The sequence below is a fragment of the Zingiber officinale genome, chromosome 1A, assembly GCF_018446385.1.
Source record: "Zingiber officinale cultivar Zhangliang chromosome 1A, Zo_v1.1, whole genome shotgun sequence".
NCBI lineage: Eukaryota > Viridiplantae > Streptophyta > Magnoliopsida > Zingiberales > Zingiberaceae > Zingiber > Zingiber officinale.
This window is the reverse complement of record NC_055987.1, coordinates 270,340-283,036: the sequence shown is the minus strand read 5'-3', so window position 1 is coordinate 283,036 and position 12,697 is coordinate 270,340. Positions and strand designations below refer to the sequence as shown.

The 12,697-nt window shown below is 37.0% G+C and overlaps 2 protein-coding genes across 5 annotated transcripts; both read right to left on the bottom strand.

Annotated features, from left to right (window-relative positions):
• Positions 1–28: 28 nt before the first annotated feature.
• LOC122014356 (transcription factor ILI6-like) lies at positions 29–620 on the bottom strand. Its single transcript, XM_042570574.1, has 2 exons — positions 444–620; positions 29–355 (listed from the first exon to the last, which is right to left on the bottom strand). The coding sequence occupies exons 1-2, from the start codon at positions 567–569 to the stop codon at positions 209–211; spliced, it is 273 nt and encodes a 90-aa protein (XP_042426508.1). The 5' UTR covers positions 570–620; the 3' UTR covers positions 29–208.
• A 3,046-nt stretch (positions 621–3,666) lies between these two features.
• LOC122014332 (meiosis-specific protein PAIR3-like) lies at positions 3,667–12,546 on the bottom strand. Of its 4 annotated transcripts, none has more exons than XM_042570547.1 (10): positions 12,286–12,546; positions 10,520–10,599; positions 8,192–10,327; positions 7,973–8,093; positions 5,869–5,932; positions 5,610–5,759; positions 5,486–5,544; positions 5,118–5,252; positions 4,199–4,290; positions 3,667–4,009 (listed from the first exon to the last, which is right to left on the bottom strand). In XM_042570547.1, exons 2-10 carry the CDS (start codon positions 10,550–10,552, stop codon positions 3,941–3,943), a joined length of 2,859 nt encoding a protein of 952 aa, XP_042426481.1. In that variant the 5' UTR covers positions 10,553–10,599; positions 12,286–12,546; the 3' UTR covers positions 3,667–3,940. The 4 variants fall into 4 exon arrangements, with proteins under 4 accessions (XP_042426481.1, XP_042426473.1, XP_042426490.1 ...); XM_042570539.1 differs by having other exon boundaries at positions 7,973–8,099; positions 12,286–12,545; XM_042570556.1 differs by lacking the exon at positions 10,520–10,599 and having other exon boundaries at positions 7,973–8,099; positions 12,286–12,544.
• Between the last annotated feature and the right edge of the window lie 151 nt (positions 12,547–12,697).

The following is a 12,697-nucleotide window of genomic DNA, read 5'->3' as shown; positions in this document are numbered from 1 at the left end:
GTCTCAGCTACCACAAAACTAGTGCAAACCTTAATATTCTTGCCTTCAGTCTGAACATTGATTCAACAAAAGCATTTCAAGATAGAAAATTGAGAGTACAAGCTAGTTAAAAACACAAAAGCTAGTACTAGCAAAATTACGCGAATGCATTGGAATAGCTAGAGATTCTTCTTTAAGTTGAGCTAGCAAGCGAGTGGACACTGAAGCATCACATAAGCAAGCTCCTAATGATGGCAGCTTGATCGCTACTGCTTTCTTCCAGCAGCTTCGACAGTCTCTCGCTCAAGTCATCGACCTCCCGGTGCAAGCTTCTGATGTAGTTGCAGGTTTCCTGCAGCACCTTGGCTGCCGATGCCTGCACCGACAAAATCTAAAATTTGAATTGCAGAAATGGCGGCTTTGCTACCTTGCTCAATGACAGACACTTGAACATCAAAACTTACTCTATCGTTTCTGCGAATGCCGGCCTCGGGGAGGACGGATTGCAGCTTGGAGACCAGATCATTGATCTGTTCATCCGTGATCCTGGACGAGCCTGATTGCCTCGCTCTGTTTCTCCTGCTCGACATCTTTTGATACTGTCGAAAGACCAGTTAGAAGCTCAAGTGACAAGGTTTAGGAAAAGCTGCAGCAGAGGAGGAACACAAGAGAGCTAGAGAACTGTTTAAATACTGCAGTTAGCTGAGAAGGTGAGATGGAATATGCAAACCACGTTATGTTGTGGTTTTAAAAAATCTGTACAAAAAACATAATTAAGGCGTTAGATTTGGACCAAAGCATAGTTAACTATGTTCACGAATGGATTAATTGTGAAAAGTGTTTTTAAAACCAGGAATCTGCTGTAGCCTGTAGGAAGATGATTGTTCACCCATGGCATTTTCTTATTAGATACTAGTTTTGCACAATCGAATCACTAGCTAGTAGAGCATTAAACATGATTTGTTCAAGAAATTTCTGTTTATTCAGCTAGGAAATAAATTTTCAGAGTAGGAGATCTTTCTTTCATCTCATTGTAATATTCCACTTCGAGAATATATAAAAATATTTTCTTGGCCAACCAATCACAGCTGAGCATTTTGGATCTACCTAACATGTATGCTTACAAGATAGGACGCTGAAACAAGCAATAGAATATAGGGAAGAAGTTCTTGAAGATCTAATTAATGATGAACTGACACTTCTGCTAATAATGTCATTGGTATACAGAGAATTAAGTTAAACACACAGTACTAATTAAGCTTAACTAACACTGATAAATTGTATTTAAGTGGCAATTTGCAAGAAAAAAATAGAGATATTAACAGTATCACCTGGATCCAACATTTAATATTGTTAAAGTTAATCAATCAGTGAAATATATCGAACCAAGTGAAGTTTCCTGCATGCTGCAGGCGGCACATGATTTGGATCCCATCGACAGCGAAGACACTGAATTAAAATTAATCCTGGGGTTTTCTGATTCATATAGTTTAATGCATTGGTTCTGTACTGGACTTTGAATTGGTTAATAGGATCGTCCATGGAGGGATCCAATGAAGTTGATCTTCCTCCTGCTTTCTGCGTTTGGGGTCAATGCAAGAGTGATGAGGAATCACATGGAACCGTAAGGAGTGAAAGATGTGTGTAGTTCTTGAAATTTTTTTTTTCTTCATGCAAGTCAATTTGATCAAGATTCTTTCACGGATATCTTTACTCTAATGTTTATGCTATTTTTTATAAGATTTTATTGGCGATTGGTTGGACGGTTACAAAAATACAAGGTGATCAATGAGTTTTTACAGGATCGTAATAAACTTTAATGGAGGCAGAGAGCATTCACATGCAGAATGGTGTGTTTTCTCATACCCTACTTTTGATTAATGATTATTTAATTTGTGGTATGATCCGGCGATAAAGACAGAGGACCCCCTTTGAGGGGAGTCAATGTCGCGTGGAGGTCAAAGGTCAAACGGCCGACTGGGGAAGGGGGGACCGATCGGCCGAACGGGGTCTAAGCAGAGTCAAAGACAACCCGATGAGGACTCGGCTTTTCGACGCTCATGGGGAACAGGGTAGCCGGGCCGAGCGGGCAGCCTGCTCAAACCGAGGCTTAAAGTGGCAATGCTGTAAACAAGTAGCCAAGCACGCGACCGGGAGTCTTCCCGGCCGGACCAACAATATGCTCGCCGAGCGGGTGGGCGCTCGGCGCGGGTAAAAGAGGACAAGGGCAAGAGGACATTGGAAAACATCTTCTGACAACAGGCATGTTTAACGATCAAACCATACGCAAAATCTTACGACAGAAGGTTCTGCTGTCCCATCAAAGAGGTTCTCGGACTGTAGCAGTATGGTGTTAGACACGCTCCTCTAGTAAGCCCATGCTAAGGTATGGGCAAAGGACACGTATATGCCTTGTTAGGCGTGCCTGAGCCTCCCCACAGCTCTATATAAGAGTCCCCAGACTTCGCCGGAGGTACGCAATCACGCGATCTCACATCTTCGAAGCCACTATCATTTTCCTCTTGCTTGACTTGAGCGTTGGAGGGTCGTCGTCGGGAACCCTTTCCCGGCCCGACTTCCTTGTAGGTTCGTCAGAGATCCGTACGACCGGTCAGAGATCCACGTCATCAGATCGGAGAGCGCCACGTGTTCAGCGTCTATTGATTCAGCGTTCGGACAGGATCATGGTACATGAGCTAAATTTGTAGATACTGCTGAGAGGAGTGTGTTTAACCTAGTTTAGTGTGATTAATGGTATAAACATATGAGATCATCACATGTGAAGAAAGATTTAATTTCTCTGAAACCATCATGATAATATTCAATCACAGTGCATGGCCACCACACCATTTGTTATGTTTTTATCTTCGTGATTTCAAAAAAATATATATATTTTTTCAAATTAGTTAATCCTTCAACTGTACTGTATATATATTATGGAAAGATTACCACATTGTAAGCATTAAAGCTTAAGAAGAGCCTCGTGGCACCACATGCACATTGTTAAACAATTTGTTTAATTTATGATAGATTGGAGTTTTGCCATCACATTATTGCGATCCTAAAATTATTTAATTATCAACCATCAACAATATTTTTCTTTTAAAAAAAATACGATCATCTAGTTTTGATGCTTTAGATTTGGTTTTTATTTAAAATTGTACATAGGGAAGAGTGCATTAGAATCATGGATTAGTTTGTACATTTTGATATGATCAAAAGTTTGGTCTCAATTTTTAATTTCCATCGGAAAGAGTTCGTTAACATCGTGGATTAGTTTATGGTGCGGTGAGCAGGTTAATTAAGAAGCACAGGGGGGAAATTTTATAAAATTGGATTGGATAGATCGATTCAGTGAGTTAAATTAATAGTCAAAGATTTAGTTTGATTTGATCGGTCGGACTAAATGTAGAATTTCTAGTTGAAAAATCTGATTCAATCGAATAAAGACAATTATATATAAGATTTTGGATGATTTGAATGATCACATTTATTGCAACTTGTTTACTTCATAGCCTTATGATTCAGGCCACGAAATAGAGCCGGTACAATTCTTTTTAAAATTACAAATGCTGATAATTATATTGGATGTAAATAAACAAATATTGAGCCACGAAATAGAGTTTTTTAAATGCTGATATAATTCTATGTTACGACAAAGTTAAAACTCCTTTTCAAGTCATTATATGAATTTAATCAGCAACCTCTAATGAAAAATCTGCTGAATCTAATATGTACAAACATCCTATATCCATTTGTTATCACTGCCCTGTTGGCTCAGATGTTTTAGAAACAGTAAATCATATAGCCATAAAGATTCTAGAGTAAAACAAGAAAATGAAAAAGGGTTAGTCTTTGCAAACATTTCAATGGTGTCCTAGCATTCTACGTGGCATTCCAATATCTGTGCAGAAGCCACCATGGGGTTCTCCTATCTTCCCCTACCCTGATAGAGCAAGCTTCAAGTTGATCTTTCTAACATCCACTCCCTCAGTACATGTTTTAATTTGCTCAAGCTTCTATTAGCATTCTGTAACAAAACAAAGTTGGAATCCAAACGGGTCGGAGAAGAATAGACTGACAGATATATCTAATCCAGCAATTGAAAAATATGTTTTCGATTTGTAAATTTTGACCATTATATTATATATGATTGACCCATCGTTGATGAACTTGACCATTATATTATATATGATTGACCCGTCGTTGATGAACTCACATTATGAAGGGCAGCGACTCTCATTTCTGCATTTGTTATTTGAGACTCTATTTCTTCTTCTACTTGCCCAATAAGCTGTTTGTGTGAAGCTTCTGCACATTAAACCAAATAAAACCACTGTGTGAAGGAAATTATTATCCATATAAGAGAATTGCATCAGGTCTTTAAAAGAAAGGCAAACTTCATGAAACTGTATGATTTACCTTTTGTGAATTCAAGATAATGTGGCATGAATATAACGAGCACAAGCAACACCTTAAGAAAAGAATAATCTAACTTTTTTGAAAAAAAAAAAAAAGGGCATACTCAGTGTATATTAAGCTAGAAAGTCTAGTTACAGTGTTCCGTTACAATGCATCAGCTCTTGAAAAAAAAAAATGAGGACATAGCAAAAGAAAGAAAGACCCAGCAAACTACGGGAAAGTTAAGAGTAGAGAATGCCAACAACATAAAATATAGAAAGATTTAAAGAGACTGTGTGAAAAGAAGCTTAGAAAAGAAAAGAATGATCAAAGGGAAATGCTAATGCAAGTAATGTTGCGGTCAGACATCTTTAAGCTGTGTTCCTATCACATGATCCAGAACCTAGGGTTTGCTTTAGGAGAACAACCAGAAAGAAAACTTGGAAAACGACTAGTGCCTTCATGCATTTACCTGCCATTACATCTAATGCACAAGTCATGTAAGCTGTGTTCCTATCACATGATCCAGAACCTAGGGTTTGCTTTAGGAGAACAACCAGAAAGAAAACTTGGAAAACGACTAGTGCCTTCATGCATTTACCTGGCATTACATCTAATGCACAAGTCATGCTCGCTCATATATGCCTGTTATTTGTTTAATTAATGTCTAATTCTCCTATCCTAACAATTCTCAAATTTGACTTCATGCGCTAACTACATGAAATTTAAACACTTACGCTGCTTATCAAAACCTCCCTTCAGCTGTATCTTGTATGCTTCTATTTCCTCGAAAGTGTTTCTGCAGACATGGAGGTGCTCACCTACCTCCTCCTTGAACTTGTTGTGTACGAACTCCAATCTTTCTTGTTGTTCTGTGACTCAGAAAATAATGAAATAAGCTAAAATAATTTAAAGAGCTCAGGGAAACAGTATAACTGACAAGGACACAATTGACAACTGAGGCATCTTGCAAGCTTGTATTTACTCAAACTCTAGCTTCAAATGGTAGCCTGATGAGGCTAACAAAGTGAGAATGCACATGAAATTTTATTGAGCAATTTAATAATTCACCAAGTGAATTCATTGATCGCAGTGAAGTCTGTACCTCTGAATTTAGACTCTAAGCATTTTTCTTTCAATTTGCCAGCACTGAGGAACTTCCCACTGCAAATAGTAGAAGAGACTTTCATTAAAATTTTACCCATTTGTTGTAAATGTGAATAACTTACATATCTTTTTCTATCCGAGATTCAGCATGTTGTAGTTGCTCGCATACTTTTTCCCTGACATCTGAAAGTATATCTGAGCTTTTTTTGCATATTTGTGACCTTATTTTGGTTTTGAATCTTTGAAGAACTAGTGCCAATTGGATTACAGCCCTGTCACACGCAGGTAGATTGGTAGGAAACATGAGCAGGAAAAAGAACAGCTATTTTAGACCTGGGCGTCCTGAAAAAATACAGGCATTTGGTAGTGAAATGGATGAACCTTTCCAAGCTATCCTCTGGATACTGCTCCAAGACTTCATATGCTCCAGAAGGTTCTTCAGTTTCTGTATTAGAGTAAAACAAAGTTAACCTCAACCGTGGACATGGATGAGACAAAACATGAACATTTAGTTAAAGTAGAAAATGATAGGGATAGTATATTTTTGCTTATCATAAGGGTGGGTTTATTGATGAGAAGAAAGGATCGGTTGGGGGAGGAGATAAACTTAGAGAAAAATAAACAAGAGTGATAGAGCTCCATGTATAATTTTGTGAGCATTAGGACCCTCCTTCCACCATCCTAATTTTCCATCCAAGTAAATTCAGTATTAATCATCATCACACTGCATCCTTTCGTTTGACAAAATCCAACAGCATACTAGGACTGCTATTACTAAAGGGTAGCATCCGAAACTGAATAATCAAACTTAAAAAATTCAGCCAATCATTTAACCAATTTGGTTTTAGTTGGGAAAATAAGAAAATTTCATTTTCAAGCTGGAAGTCTTTACTAACAAAACTAAAACAGTATGGCCTGAACACCATAATTGACCAGGATTAAGATTAAGATTATAAAAAATGAAGCACAACAAATTAAGTCAATTCAACTCATTAAACATGGCATGTCTTGTGGAAGATCATTTCTTAATTTTTCATACTGAAATAAAGTTATAGCGTCAACATCCAAAAAAAGAAATTGGAAGTAAAATCAGGTAGGAAATATTTGAAAAGAGTATATAGTATTTTCTTTTGGGAAGGTGGGGTCACCAAGTATCCACTATCTGTGTGTATCTCCACTATATTCGAAGCAGTACCATTTATGAGCATTTAATATAATAAAATTTAATGATGGAACTCTGTAATGCTACAGTTGAGATTGCAAAAGGTGATAACTTACAAATGGTCATGAACAATGCACGTAGTACCATTACCATGTTGTATTTGACAAATCATCATATATATGATTTCAGAAGAAAGAAACTCAATGTATAGCAAGAGTATTCCATAATTATGCTACCACATAATAAAAAATAAAAATAAAACATCTGTAATTTTCTTGACTTAATTTACCAGTATCTGCATCTAGTGTTTTTGGAGCTGGAAACCCAATCATTAAATACTAAAGCCATATGCATCCCAAATGATGACATTTTCATAATTGTAATTGACCAATTCTAAAAGCAATGCAGTTCCTACTCATAAGAGATAACATTTAACCTTTGCATCTTTCTCACTGCCCACTGCAATAACATGCTGTTGACAATCAAAACTTAGAAAATGGTGACAATAGGCAACATCCTCATCAGCAATCAGGACAGTGGCCAATGATATTAAATGGGGTTGAGTAGAAGAAAACACCAAGATAAACAAGGAGAGTTATTTCTATAACAACATTGTATCTAGTATGTCTATGATTCCATTTAACATCAATGAAAAAGAACAGAACAATTGAACTGTTGAACATGATGAGCAGCATTCAATTAAACAGGGATCAGGTGTCAAAGAGCTATTGTATAATTGTATCTGAGGCAATGAACGAACTGAAACAGAAATTACAACAAGATTGCAACAAATGGGAAACAACTGAATCAGATACAATTAATCCACAAGCATATCATTGATAAATAAATAAGAAATGATCAGATGTTAGCCAATGACATATGTTTCAAACTTAGCCACTAAGATATCTGTTTCAAAAGGTCAGCATTCTACAAACTATAATCAATAAACAAGGGATCATCCAAGTTCATTAACTAAATAAAGGGAAATATTAAACAAACAGAAATCACAAGCAAAATAAAAAAGACATGGGTGAATTCAATTATTGAACTCATTTGGATCATGGAAAATCCCAACTATTAAACATGCATTTTACACAACCATACCCCACTCAACCAACACAAGGAATCTGGGAAACTGCTAGGTTCAGACTACTCCCTAACCAATAGTTATCCATGATTAACCATCAAACCATGTTGATCATTCTAAACAGGCAAAATGTGTGCACTTCAAAGTTATAATTTCACATCTAATAAGAAAAAGGTAGCAAGACAAATTGATAATTATGCTCACTTGCACAAGACTATCACATGAAAGTTAAGCACCTTTATAGAAAAAGTCACTTGGCTGGCATTTGTTTGGGGAAAGAAAAGGTTGTTTCTTAATTTCATTTTCTTCTTCCTCACTCAGAAGTACCATATTCTCTGATTCAAGAATCTCCACTGTCTGTTCCTTAACATAATTAAGGCAAATGAAATAAGGAGACAAAGAAGAGGCAACCTACAAGACTATTTTAGAAGAAAGACAACAACAAAAAAGGATACAACAGATTCCATGTCTGAATCTAAACTATCAGTTTTGTGTTTGTGTTTCTCCATAAATTTTGACTTAGAAGATGTTCTTAATCTTCTCGTAGTTGTTGGACTGTAAAGGTCCTCATCCAGTAGTTTACATCTTGGTGAAGGTGACCTCGCATTCATGGCAATATTTAGATCCTGAACATGCATGAGTGGGATTGTTTTCTGCACTGATGGATGTTTAACTTTGTTTTCCAGGTACACATTATTTGGCACTTCGCTGTCAACATGTTCCCATGAATACCTCTTCCTTTTTAGGCTATTAGAATGTTTTTGAATGTTCGCAGTGCTTGTTACGAGTGGAGTGACCAAATAACTATCTGCTTCAGATTGTAAGTGGCGTTTCAGACCCTTCTTTGATGCTTCTGGCTTTTCTTTTTCCTGCTCAACCATCTTCTCTTGATAAAAATTCAGCTTTTGAGTCTCAACTTGTTCACATGAATATCTCGTCCTTCTCAGACAGCCAGATTCTTCTTGAGTTTCTGCACTGTTTGCAAGCGGAGTGACCAAATGCTTATCTACTTCTGATTGTAAGTAGAAGTTGGGATCTTTGTTTAATTTCTGTGCCGTGTCTTTGTCATGCCCAACCAGCTCCTCTAGAAATAAATTTGGTGTTTGACTCTTGACAGATTCACATGAAAGGCTCTTCTTTTTCAGACTAATAGAATGCCCATCTTGAGTTTCTGCACTGCTTGTTACAAATGGAGTAACCAAATGTGCATTTGCTTCTAATTGTGACTGGTGATTGGGATCTTTCTTTGATGTTTGTGGCTTTCCATTGTCATGCTTAATCATCTTATCTAGATACACATTTGGTTCCCAACTCTTACCATGCCCCCTTGAACTCTTCTTTTCTGGACTACCAAAATGTTGTCGAGTTCCTGCACTGTTTGCTACAAGCTCAGGAATCAAATTCTTATTTGCTTCTGCATGTAATTGCTGGTAGGTACCTTTCTCTGATGTCTTTTGCTTGTCATGATCATGCTGAAACAGTAAATTAGCAGAGGGCCTTGTTTCTTGTCTTCTATGTGTTGCTTCATCTGGGGATGGCACTGTTTGTCCTCTTCCATTGGCTTCTAAAATTTTGACAGAAGAAAACATTTCAGGAAAATGAACTTCCGGTAACTCAAATCCCTTCTTTTTCAGTTCCCTTTTCATCCCTTTAAATCCATTGGGATTATAGTTAATGTGCTGGGCTGAATTTACTAGTTTTGTTTCCACTCCATCAAAGGTAAAGATGTTATTTTCTCCCAGTTTCTGTTTAGATTCAGAACTCGATGACAGAGGAATCTTTCCATACACACTGCCCTGGCACAATTTCTGAAATGTTTTAGATGAAGCCTTCTTTTGAGTCAGAGAGCGTGTAAGAGGTCTTCTGATGATTTCATTTGGACTTTCTGAATCAGTCTCAATAGTATCTGACTTCATTTTGTTCCTATTAGATTTTCTTTGTCTAACTTTTCTTTGATTTTTGTTGAATGTTTTTCTATCTCTGACAACTGGAGAATCTATAATCTGATGGCTCTGTGCAAACTTACCAGATTGATCACTGTTGATGGCGTTCTTGTCTTCAGGTTTAGGCAATTCTATTTTCTGCTTGCTCTCTGATGCCATGTTTAGTATCTCCTGAAGCTTTGCCTTCAAGCCTTCATTGTTATGCTTAATCATTTTATCTGGCAACACCATATTAACACCTTTATGCAGCACATGCATTTCAGTATTTGCAGCCTGCTCTAGTCTAATTCCAGAAGCAATACAACCTGTTTTCTCCTGCATCCTGTCCTGTGACTTGTTCGTTGAAGCTTGATTTCCAGACAAAGTTTTCATTGGAGTTGGCATTTGATGTTGGAACTTCACATCTTTGGCATTCAGTGTTCTACTTTTAGTTGTGTTCTCAGAAATTTCAGGATCCCTATTTTTCTTTATAACATTTTCATCCAATTCATGTCTCCTATGCCAAGATGATAATCCAACACCATCTTTGGTTTCTCCTTGGGATCCCAACTTTGGGTACTTCTCAACAGTAATACCGATGGATACTTTTGGATATCGTTCTGGAGGACAGTCATTGGTTCCCAGACTCGGGCAATCATTTGATCTAGCCTACATTATGCTTAAAAACTTAATAAAATGGAGGAATCTATTTGATGGTCAAAACATGAAAGAAACATTTAACTTGACCCAAGAATGAAAAAGGGAAACACTAAAAGAAATCAATCCTAATGCATGATGTTCCATTAATAATAATAAAAGAGAGAGAGAGAGAGAGGCAAGCAAGCTGACAGACAAGCATACATTTAATAACTTTGGTAACTTAATATCTGTCATTTTCTTCTTCAGCTAATTGACTATGGACATCCACTTCTAGATTGAATCTGATAAAACAGCAAAAAAAAGTCAGAAAATAATGGTATGACAAGAGGAAAAAGTGCTCTTTGAAGAGAATCCTACTGGACGCTAGTCCAATTTAACTCCAGCAAATAAGAACGTGGTAAGAAAAGAAGGAGAAAATTTTGAAAAATATAACAAAGAAATCTTTTAGCCATCCTTGTATGTATTCCTTTCATGTGATTTTCTTGGATCATTTAAATCTTAATTTACATTGTGCTCAACTCTTTTCCAATGTTTTACTTATAGAGATGGTGTCCAAATGGAGAGGGTCAAAAATGAACAGAAGGAGATCTTTTCTTGAACATTGGTGATAATTAGACATCACCTGTATGGAAATTTTTTTCATTCCCTCCCTCGTCCAACTTTTGATCTCTTCTCTTTTCTTTTTTTCTCACCTTCTTTTGGCTCCACCTTTTCCTTCATCTACAATACTTATCCCTCCAAGTAAACATAGTCTTCAAGATTCATCCTCAATTAGATCAGAATTTGAGGATGAATTATTGTCATTAGACTCATCATTGTCCAGTTCAGATATGCAAAATATTCAAACTTTGGAAACCCCTCCTTAAATGGCCGAGGGAAGTAGCTGCCATGTAGCAGTCTTAAACAAAATAAAACTTTGTAACAATAGCTAGTCGAATAACTTCAACTGCGCTTTTGTTTATTTTTCTCTGTTTATTTCGCTAGTTTTTTGGGTATGATTCGACTCAAAATAAAAAACTATCCTATTTGTATCTTAAAATACCAGTACAAAGTGGGCGGGTAATTTCCTGCAACATAATTTATTATGATTTTTATGTTTTGAGAATAACCTATGATATGGTAATCTAAAATTAAACCGATGTGAAAAACAAATTTGAATCTGAAAATAAGGGGGCCTCTCTTATAAACTGATGAGAGACTAGGCACAAGTAATTTGAAAATTTTGTTACATAGAACAAAATCTGCATGCTTTCCTCATATATCTCTTGTCCTAATATTGCCAATAACAAAATTATAAAAAAGCACAATGTCTAAGAAATGTGATCAAACTATGCTAACAAGGGAACAAGCCAGTTGCTTACAAATTTATAAGTAGTAGACATCGAGAAAGCATATGCCACAATGGTGTTCTAATTAGAAAGGAAAATATTGACTGCTATTTTTTTTTTTTAAATAGCAGAACAATATTCCCAAGATATCTGATCCATATTCCAACAAGTCCAGGAAAATGAGCAAAACCTAATAAACAACAACAGAAAATTCAAATTATGCAAATACGTTTCATAAACAAAGCTCGAAATCTTCACTTCTGACACTATATTGGTGAAACGAGATCAGCTTCCCGTGTGAAGCTCTAATGAAACCTTACTCCCCGGTAAACCCTAACACATTGAAAGCACAATGGAAGCGAAGCGGTCAATTAATCCCCACTCAAACAAACACAAAAACCCTAAGTTCCTTTTTCAAAAGCACCAAAAACCTAAATTACTTGCGAAGCGGCAATCAGAATCCCCTCAATTCGCGTAGCAAAACCACAGACATTGTATCGATCTAATGCGAACACCCATAGAAGAAACAGAACAGGACAGAAAAAAAGCGCAGATGAGGGGAAAAAATAGATCAAAGTTTCCGAGTAAGTCCATCTCAGAAGCTAAGCCGAAAGCATCTGCGATTGGAAGATATCTCACCTCCGGCTCCATCTTGGGCAGATCTGAACTCAGAACTCTGAAGCCTTTCACCTCTCCCTCTCCCTCCCTCTCTCTCTGTCTCTCTCTCGGACTTCAAATCTGAAACGAAGGGCGGGTTCCCTCCAACGCTAACGGAACGAGCGCCGCCATTCTATAACGTGGATCGTGCGGGCTTCTAACAACTTCGAATGTACCCAATGTTTCACCATGTCCACTTGTCCACTCCGACTAAGCAAGAGTTTGTGCATCCGATTCAACAAGAGGCTTTGCTGGTACTTGAAGCAGAAGAAATGAAGAAGTCACTTCAATTAGACCTAAACGACTTGGCATGCTTGAAACCGACTCCGAAATTCGAATTGGATCTGAATCCGACCCGATTTGGTTTCTTATATAACCGGTGAAATTTTCTTCG